Consider the following 9,627-nt stretch of genomic DNA (forward strand, 5'->3'; position numbering starts at 1 on the left):
ACCCTGTCACTCACAGCTCCCAATCATGAGATGCTATGCGGGCCTGGAGGCTTTCTTCCAGGGAAGCGAGGCCAATTAGTGTAACCCTCGGCCTCCCACAGCACCACAGGGGTAGAGACTTCAGCTGATCCTAAATTTGGGAAGAATGTCTGGGTGTATCCAGCCACAGAGCACCCGAGTCTGCCTTGTCTGCCTAGGTCTTCGAAGCCTCTAGGGCGAGGCCTGCCCCATGTCGCCTGCACATCACCTGGGGCTTACACTCCCCCGTTCTGCGTCCCATGGGTGACTGCACCTGACCAGACCCCAGGAAAAAGTAAACATTTGGCCCCCATGCTTACGCCTTCCCAACCTGTTCAAAAGTCAGGTGGTAATGAGAGGTGCTAACCATGAACGTGCACTTCACTTGGAACCGGTGGTCAGAGCCCAGCCACACCTGAGACGTCCCACCAGGGCAGTTAGAAAACCCAGAACTGACCTTCTGACCCTAACCGTGTGGGTGGTCTTGGGTGAGTCACAAAACCTCTTCATTATCTCAGCTGGCAGAGAAGGCCACCCCCCACCCCAGGTTCTCAGGCCTCCCCTGGGGAGGAAACGATGGAACGCATGCACACGTGCGTGTGTGCATGCCCGTACCTGCCAAGGTGCAGGGTACCATGACCATTCCCGTGCAGCACAGGACTACGGGGCGCCAAGTGAGTAACAAACACCTGGGACACAGCAGCTGCCCACCTGCTTGTTGTCCCCCTTTGCTGGCCCTCGACTTTGAGGGCAGGAGCCATCGGTGTACACACCCCCTCACAGGAATCACTGCAGGTCTCACAGAAGAAATCTCACATTTAATTCTGATCAAGCTTAAAGTGGCGTCTACATAAATGAGCATGTTTCGGAGTGAAAATCCAACAGCTGCTAGCCTATTTTTCTTAAACAATGTTTTCTAAACAATCCACCAGGCCATCAATAACCCAAAGCCCAAATCCTGGATGTATATATTGCTATATACATTATATAGAATATTTACTATCTTTCAGTGTGAACCCACACCCCCACACACCTTCTTGCTGTTTAATAAAAGTCACGTCTCATGGCCAGAAAACGTTATTACACTTTACATCTTTCACTTGCAGTGGCCTTGAGTAGATGGGAAGCTTCAGACCTCTGACCCCCAGGTCCACATCCCTGCATTCCCAGGCACGAGGGCAACTCCTGAGACTCGTCACAAGGCCCTGGCCCACCTGGCAGTGTGGGTGGCAGAGTTGGGAGGGTGGGGGAGGCCCTGCAGCCCTGTGTGCAAAGGCAACAGCCAGCGGGGCTGAGGCACTGAAGCGCAAGTGCTGGCCTCCCAGCCCCGGGGAGGGGGGCACAGAAGCAGCAGGATTTTCCTGCTGCTTCCGGCAAGGTGGGGTGAGGTTGAGGGGGCCTTTGAGTTCCCTACCCCAGATCTGGGTCTCTAACCTTCTAAACTGCAGCAGGTACCAAAGACACCAGCTTCCCAGCCACAGGGAGATCAACCCAGGACTCGCAGGCTGTCCTCCTCCTCTCTCTGTAGAGGCTGCACTGCACTCTGACACCCTCAAGTTCCGAAGGGGAGGCCAAGACGGCGGATACTTCCAGACGTACGGGGTGTGCATTGTGAAGGACACGGGGAGAAAGCACAACTGAGCCTTAATCCCAGAAAGTGAGCATTTGAGAGAAGCCGGCCTGTGGACCTTGAAACGGTCATGGATCACACAACGAGATACACCGTTTTCTTCCCATTAATGTTTCTGGTCTTCAGCCCCAGGTACCGGCTGTCGCGCTTCTCTGGCCGCCCGTACATCATGTTGGCAAAGAACTTGGGTTGGTCTTCCGCCTTGGATTTGAAGGACAGAAAGCCAAATGCAGTTCTTAGTCTGTGACACAGGTAGGTCATTGCTTCCGCTTCTTCTGAGGGCTCCTCATACACGGGCTGCTTCATTTCCCCGTAGGCAGACAAAATCACCGCCTGAAATAAGTTGATCAATATGCAGATCGTCACCAGCAGAAAAGATGAGAGAAACAGGACCCCGAGAAGCCGGTTACTGGAAAATTCCGTGTTCTGAAAAGCTGGAACGCAGTAGGAGAGGACTGTCTGCGTAGCGTGAATCATATCACTGTAGTTCCATTCGTGCTGCCCGAATACCAGGTAACCAAAAGTCATGTAGACAAAGAAATACACGGACACCACTAGTGCCATGTGGCAGATGCCGGGAAGGGCAGTCTGGATGGTCCTCTGTGCGAGACGCACGTTGTAAAAGAACCTGGAATACCTGAGGGACTTCAGGATTGTCAGAAACAACAGGAAACCCAACATCACCCTCATGGCGTGATCTACTTGAGACACTGCATGAAAGGGAATGAAATCCTCAGAGTTCGACAGGTAAAACCGAATTATACTGACAGCCAAGAAGTGTTTCCTGAAAAAGAGCACGATCAACACGGTAAAGATGCATTTTAAAGCAAAGTTGAGCAAATTGTATACACTTTTCACGTAGGCGGACCTTTCTTGTGTGATGATGTAGACCTCGTCGACAACGTAGGCAAAAAAGAAAATGAGGATGGCCACGTACAAGTAGATTTCTGCGGAAGTGTTTCTGTTGAAATCGGCAAGCGAGAAGGAGTGCGCAGACAGGCTAGCGTTCACAACTCCTACCCGAGAGACCTCAAAGATGACTGAAATGCTGCAGAAGAGAGTGGTGTCTGGATTAAAAGTTGTTAGTTCCAAGATCACAGCCCATGTCTTTTCATCCAGCCAACGGCTTCCCTGGAGTTCGCTGAGCCTCCGTGTGGAATTAAACTGCTGCTCTTCCGGAAAAAAATAGAACGCGTACCCTCCTGACCCGTAGGTATGCAACAGCCCATAGGAATAGTACACCCATCTCTTTTCTCCAGGCTTGTAAGTAAATCCTTTCGTAGTCTTGTCTACAGCCCGCTTACTAACTCTATTCCACAACCCGGAGTAGCTTTCTGTGTCTTCTGGGTCAGTGCCGTATTCGGGGTGACAGTGAATCTCTCTTTTGAGGCTGTCCTGCGTGAAGTGTTTGGCAGGCAGACAGGTTTTCTCTCCAGGTTGCGCCCTCACCTGCCTCATCCGTGGCAGGCCGAGGATTTTAGAGGAGCTTTCAGGGAGAAAGGTGGGACGCAGGTCGTTGTGGAGCAGAGGCAACAGCACGCTGTTCAGCCACCGAAAGATGTCTTCCAGCTTGGTCACCGACGCCAGATCCACAGAGAACTGGTCACGAATAAACCGATTATAGTAAAAGCCATCGGTGTGGCGTAGGAGGGTGACCAGGCTCAGCAGGAGGGCCAGAAACATGAAGTGAGTGAGGATGTAGCTCAGGAACAGGAAAGCTCTTCTCTTAATCCTCTTCTTTCTTTTGAAGATTGTGATGTCGTCTTCAGTGAGGGGCTGGTACATCCTCGAGCTTCGGAGCTGGACGACGTGCTGCTGGCGCCTGCGCATTTCCTCTGGGTTCTGCGTGATGCTCTGCAGCTTGATCTCACTGTAGCGAAAGTTGCCAACCCACAGAAGGTTCTCACAATACTTGGGCTTACTTGTTCTGTAGCCTGACACGACCATAATTTTAGATGGTTGCACCAGAAAAACTGACTGCAAGAAGCAACAAAATGATGCAAACAGCCATTCTATTGACTTTTCGTAGCCATAAGTCAGTCCATAAAATACAATAAAGAATGAGGATATGCTACAAGTGACAAAAACCAAGAGCCATGCGACATAAACGCAACACCACGGCAGAACAATCCTGGTCTTCTCTTTGAGGGGTGTAGCACCGGGCTGGCGAGGGTGCTCTCCAGGAGGAACACTTTGATTGTCTTCAACGTTTGGGTTATTGGCGTTTTTATTTTTTCTTTGGGTGTGGGAGACCTTGCTTTCTGCTGGCTTGGGCTGGGGCCGTCTTTTAGAAGTGGTCTTGACAGAAGCCTCGGGAAGTCCAGGACTTCTCCTAGTAGGTGGAACCTTTTCAGGCTCCCGGGAGCGTGCGTTGCCAGTTTCACGAGTGTGCCACTTTGCTAATCGTTCTTGCCAGTGTTCACTTGCTGCTGGTGTCCACAGATGCTTCCGAGGAGCGACCTCCCCTAGGGTCACCTGAGGTCTCCTCTGGGAATAGATGAACAAAGACGTGATCATTAGTTGCACAGGGATGGTAATTAAGACACTTTCCATCCCGATCACCATCGACCTGAGGTACTTCCCCTCTTGTGACTCCGCTTCTTTTTCTTTATTTAGATTAAAGAACATAATATTACACAGAAGGGAGGACAGCAACATGGCTAAGCAACAGGACAGTCTCTGGAGCCTACTGAACCGTGTAGCAATGACACCAGAAAAAACAGAGAACCACATGTGGCTTCTCCCCAGCCTATAACTTAAATCTGTAAGGAAAAAATCCATTCTGTTGAGAGACTTATCTGGGGGGGTTACTTGAAAGGTTCTGTCCAAAGAGGTGTCAATAGAAAGCCATTCCCGGCACATGAACAGCCAGATGTGTCTGCTGAACAGATTCTCCACTTTGATTCTACTTAAATACCAACTAGGGGACCTGCCCTCGTTGTTGTGCCACACGCGGATGGAATGGATGTCCCCCAAGTCATTTTTCGTCGTTAGGAGGAAAGTGCTGACGCTTCCTCGGTAGAGGGTTGTAAACTGTGGATGGCTTAAACAATGCACATCGCTGCTACTCTCTGTTCCCTGCAGTTGGACAAAGACATTGGCCCTGGTCCCAGACCCACAACGGCTTCCTGTAAAAACAGTGACTAGGTAACATACATTATCATAAGGATCATTATCAGGTAGAACTACCACTTGCTCCCTAAGACACTTGTCCATTTCATCTCTGTGCAAGGCCCAGAAGCCTAGGACTATGTACAAGAGCATAATGAAAAGTACAGTGAAGAGGGTCACGGGGTTTTGGGTAACGCTCTTGATGACCTCTAATCGCAGATCCACGGGGTTAGGGAACACGATCACCTTGGCCGTCAAATAGCGGGTACGCAGGTGGAGGTTGGCTAGTTTCATTGCGTCCAGCTGCCGCCTGGCCCGCCCTGGGTTCTTGCAGATACAGTGCACTTTCTGCCAGGTGGTCTTCTCTCCGACAACGCAGGTGTCTTCTCTCCAATCGCTCTGGATCCCATACATGTCCAAGCATTGAGTGCTGAAAACAGAAATTCTCACTAACTTGTCATTGGGCTTTAGGACAAAATGAGGGGCCTGCAGAACCACAGCGATGGTAGGCTCAGAGGAGCTGGTTCGCTGAGCTATGACCCGCAACAGGGATGGGGGAAGGCAAACCACGCGGGCCTCCGTCACTGTACAGTCAGGGTCAAACAGGTCACTGTCTTGGGCAACTGGGGGGATGCGATGGGGCACGAGGTAGGTGGCGATCAAAGCGGTGGGTGTGATCTGACGGCCAGCATACACCAGCACCGTGAACAACACGGCCACTTCCGTCACAATGTGGATCAGCACCTCCTTCCCTGCTCTGCTGTCCACTTCGAAGCTAAATGCCCCCGTTGTCTTTCTCAATGACTCATTTGCTCTAGGAGACTCCTTGCTGGGGCCCACCGTGAGATTAAAAGTCCCAAAGCTCAAGTTTTTTCTGACGAGGTACACTTCCACTACATCAGGTGTGATCTCAATCACGTCACCGGTGGCCTCGGTTCCTGTCATTCGGAATCCAACCACCTCGGTCAAAATGTTTTCCCCATAATTTAGCCAAGGGAAAGGGTCATCTGCAAACTCACAAAACATTGTAGAGATTGGAGCATTGGCAGGCAGACTAGGAACGCTGCTCACGTTCAGGGTTGGATAAAAACAATTTCGACAGTGTTTCTCAGTGCTGAAAAACTTGGTAACATTCCACTTCTCCGTTTTCTTGACATACATGTTAAAGTTGGACGTCCTCATCGCAGTGGTCTTATCCTCTGGCACTTTTACAGCCAATACTGTCTCTGCTAGGGATTCAACGACATGGAAAGGCTCTTCGACCACTTCATGACGAACCATCAGTTTCAGGATATTAGACAAACTTGTTAATATTCCAGTGCTTACACTTTCTATCTGCTCAGAAGAAATGTGCTTATCTCTCTGGTGACAGTCTTGGAGGGCTCGGCTTGCTTGCCAAATCCTCACCGTGGCCAGTTTCTGAGCAAGCGAGGAGAACTCCGAGGTTTTCTGTGTTAATTTAGTAACAGTCATGACCACCTGGCTAATTTCCGCCAAAGTGTTTACAGGAAGAATGAAAGACTGATTGAAAAGGTGTTCTCGGAGTCCAATTTGGTCAGCTTGCAGATTTGAGTTGGTTTTCATGCTATTCAAGACAGAAGCTACAACATACATTAAATAACCTGCAGGTAAAAACTCCTGCTGTTGAAGCAAAGTAGACAGTGATGAATCTGGTCCCACAGTGGAATTGAATAACTCCTGCAGCACAGTCCTTGATGAGTTTATGTCAGTGGGAGCCTGTACAGTGGCGTACAAAGTCACCTGAGAAAAAGCTCCCAGAGAGGTATTATATGCCTGAGCATATATCTTCAAGGCGTAATGATTGGCCAACACACCAACAGGGAGAAAGGAAGGGGGCGCTGTGCAATTCTTCCCCCAATAGAGGATGGACCCAAAGTTATTCTCTTTTAAAGAACTGATTTCACCAAAACCACGCACATCAGGAACTATTATTTTATATGTAGGAACGATGTTCTTATCCTTGAAACTACTACAATGGACAACAAATTTAGTAATGAAGGCAATTCCTTCAGGTGGATCAATTTTGCATTCTGTGGTTTCAGGGACGTGGTGAATAACGAAGGGATGCCGTAAGACCAAGCTCGATCCACCCCAGGTTGCTAGATTGAGAGAAATCCAAAACTTATCTTCAACGAAACGCCGAAAAGCGAAAGCTTTTACAGACAAATATGCACTGTTCCGCCCTGTTGTTGTTTGCCCCGTCCAATCAAATGGCATCTTCCCACCTGAAGACGACAGAATGGACCATTGATAGACGTCACGGCCTGCTTTACAACGTGGGCATTCTAGAGACAAAGAAAATCTCTCTGATATAATCAAAACTGTATCACAATTTTCAATACATGAAACGCTTGCTACAGGTGCTGGTCCTTGGAGCACATGCACTGTCCTATCAGCAAATGCTGTTCTGTCGTTCTTCTGGACCACCAGTCTGAAAAAATACACACGGCCGCCGTGAAGTGTTTCTGGCAAAAGTGTGAGTATAGGACCGGAGGCCCACGTCCACCTGAGATCAACCTGCTCTGGGAGACAGACTTCCTTGCTCCTCACTGTAATTTCATGTCCATCGTAGTTTCTTGGGTCTGTGGTACAGTACCAAAAAAAATGAAGTCCCTCTAAAGGGTTTCCTGCCTCTGGATCAGAGGACATATTTCCATTCAGAGTCAGTCCATCTGTGAAATTAACTGTGATGTTGGTATCCCCAGGAATAACCGCCTGCAGGGGACTTTTAACAATGATGATATAGATGGAATCTGAGTCTTTCTTCAGAGGTATCGTTGGATCATGTGTGACGATGTACACGGAGAAATTAAGCAGATACACCCCCCAAGATAAAGAATGCGCGGAGATACGTATACTTGATGGAGTGTTCTCTGACTTGAAAGGTGGGTTTTGCAAAGGTTTAGTCCAGTCCGGCTTGTCAGATACAGAGGCCACGGAATAGAGTTTCCAATACTGACCAAAGAACCTTTGGTTTGGGCAGTGGGCCTTAACCGTGGCATTGATGGTGACTTCCATCTTCCGGGTCAGCTGCAGGGGAGAATCGTCATTCCTTTCGATCCTCACCAGATCCAACACACAGACCCCCTGACGGGACACCGAGGACTCCAAGGCTTCGGAAGTGTTGGGGTTGACAGCCTCTAAGACGACAGGCGTGGGCCCGTCCGTGGGACACTTGGTTCTGGCCACTAAGCCCGCGTAGGAGCGTGGGCCGCGGGGCAGAGCCGAAAGGGGCGACACCGCCGAGCGGGGCGACACGCGGGTGGCGGCAGCGGCGGCCGTGGGGACCGTGGGCCCGAGCAGCCCGAGGCGGAAGGTCCACTCCAGACGCCCGAGGGAGCGCGGCAGGCGGGCGAGCCAGCGCAGGGAGAGCCGGCCGCCGGGCGCCGACAGCTGCAGGTCCACGTGGGCGGGCGCGGCGGCGGCGGCGGCGGCGGCGGCGGCGGCGGCGGCGGCGGCAGCGCGGCGGGCGCGCAGCAGGACGTGCGTGCGGAGGCAGCGCGGCGCCGGGCCTGTGAGCCGCCCGGTCCGCAGACAGAGGTCGCGGCCGCCGCTCAGGATGACGCCGCCGCCCGGGGCCGCGCGGGGCCATAGGCTGAAGCGGGCGCGGCCGCCGCCAACGCCGACGCCGCCACCGCCGACGCCGCGCACCCCGAGGCCCCGGGCGCCCCTGACCGAGCGCAGCACGGCCGCCTGGGTCCGCGCCGGGACGCGGACCCGGGCCTCGGGCGGGGCGCGGCGGGCCGAGGCGGGCTCCCGGCCGAGTAGGTCGCCGGACGGCGAGCCGGGCACCCTAGGGACGGTGGCGCTGGCCCCGCGAGGAGCCGGGGTCGGCGGGCGGCGGCCAGGGCCACCGCTCAGGCTCAGGCCCAGGCCCAGTAGGAGGAGCACGGGTCCCGGCCGCATGGGAGCGGAAAGTGGGAGGCGCTGCGGAGGCCGCGGACCAACGGCCACGGGGGCGCGGGCCGCGGGGTCACGGGGCGCGGGCGTGGGGGTAGGGGCTGCGGGCGGCTGGCCCGTGCCCACACCTGAGTAGGCCTCGGGTCAGGGTTGTTAGTGGGGTTCCTGTGGCGCAGTCTGCTGACCCTCCAAGGAGACCCCTAGCAGGAGCCCGCCCCCCTACACCCGGGAAAACTCATTACAAAGCGGTGGAAAGTGAGAGCTTTCGTCAGTGGGCTCCCTGAGTAGAGGGAGAGGGGGACTGCTCACTGGGTTTCTTACTTAGTTTTCCTTTTTTTAAAAAAAATTATTATTGGAGTATAGTTGCTTTACAATGTTTTGTTATTTTCTGCTGTACAGCAAAGTGAAGCAGTTATACATATATCCACTCTTTTTTAGATTCTTTTCCCATGTAGGTCATTACAGAGTACTGAGTAGAGTTCCCTGTGCTGTACAGTAGGTCCTTATTAGTTATCTATTTTATATATAGCAGTGTGTATATGTCTTTCTACTTTCTTAGGGTGAAACCCTGTGCCATTGATTCTAGATCTTCTTTTCTAATAGAAGCATTTAGTGCTGTCAGTTTCTCGCCAAACACTGCATCCAACATACTTACCATATTTTATTATCATTCAATTATAAATATTTTTTATTTCCCCTGTTTTGGTTTGACCTGTGAATTTCCAGCTATTTGGAGTTTCTGTGAAAATATTCACAGTTACTGATTTCTAATTTAATTTTGTTATGGTCAGAGAATACAATCTGTATGACTTTTATCCCTTTGAATGTATTGAGACTTGTTTGAAAGCCCATCGTGTGGTCTGAATGTATGTTACATGAAACTTTAAAAGAATGTGAAAAAAAAAGAAAAAGAAAAAAAAAGAATGTGTATTCTGTTGTTGGGTGGA

At 51.4% G+C, this 9,627-nt stretch overlaps 1 protein-coding gene across 1 annotated transcript; it reads right to left on the reverse strand.

Annotated features, from left to right (window-relative positions):
• Positions 1 to 816: 816 nt before the first annotated feature.
• Positions 817 to 9,098, reverse strand: PKDREJ (polycystin family receptor for egg jelly). Its single transcript, XM_027107994.1, has 2 exons — positions 5,006 to 9,098; positions 817 to 4,135 (listed from the first exon to the last, which is right to left on the reverse strand). Exons 1-2 carry the CDS (start codon positions 8,684 to 8,686, stop codon positions 1,724 to 1,726), a joined length of 6,093 nt encoding a protein of 2,030 aa, XP_026963795.1. The 5' UTR covers positions 8,687 to 9,098; the 3' UTR covers positions 817 to 1,723.
• Positions 9,099 to 9,627: the final 529 nt, after the last annotated feature.

Source organism: Aethalodelphis obliquidens, unplaced genomic scaffold, assembly GCF_003676395.1.
Source record: "Aethalodelphis obliquidens isolate GAN/ISIS:26980383/991018 unplaced genomic scaffold, ASM367639v1 scaffold8, whole genome shotgun sequence".
NCBI lineage: Eukaryota > Metazoa > Chordata > Mammalia > Artiodactyla > Delphinidae > Aethalodelphis > Aethalodelphis obliquidens.

Excerpts from the sequence above, each read along its gene's own strand:
- PKDREJ (XM_027107994.1), bottom strand. The coding sequence starts at position 8,686 with ATGCGGCCGGGACCCGTGCTCCTCCTACTGGGCCTGGGCCTGAGCCTG. Across the intron at positions 4,136-5,005 it reads CCCGCTATTTGACGGCCAAG|AGGAGACCTCAGGTGACCCT; the intron begins GTGATCGTGTTC and ends ATCTATTCCCAG.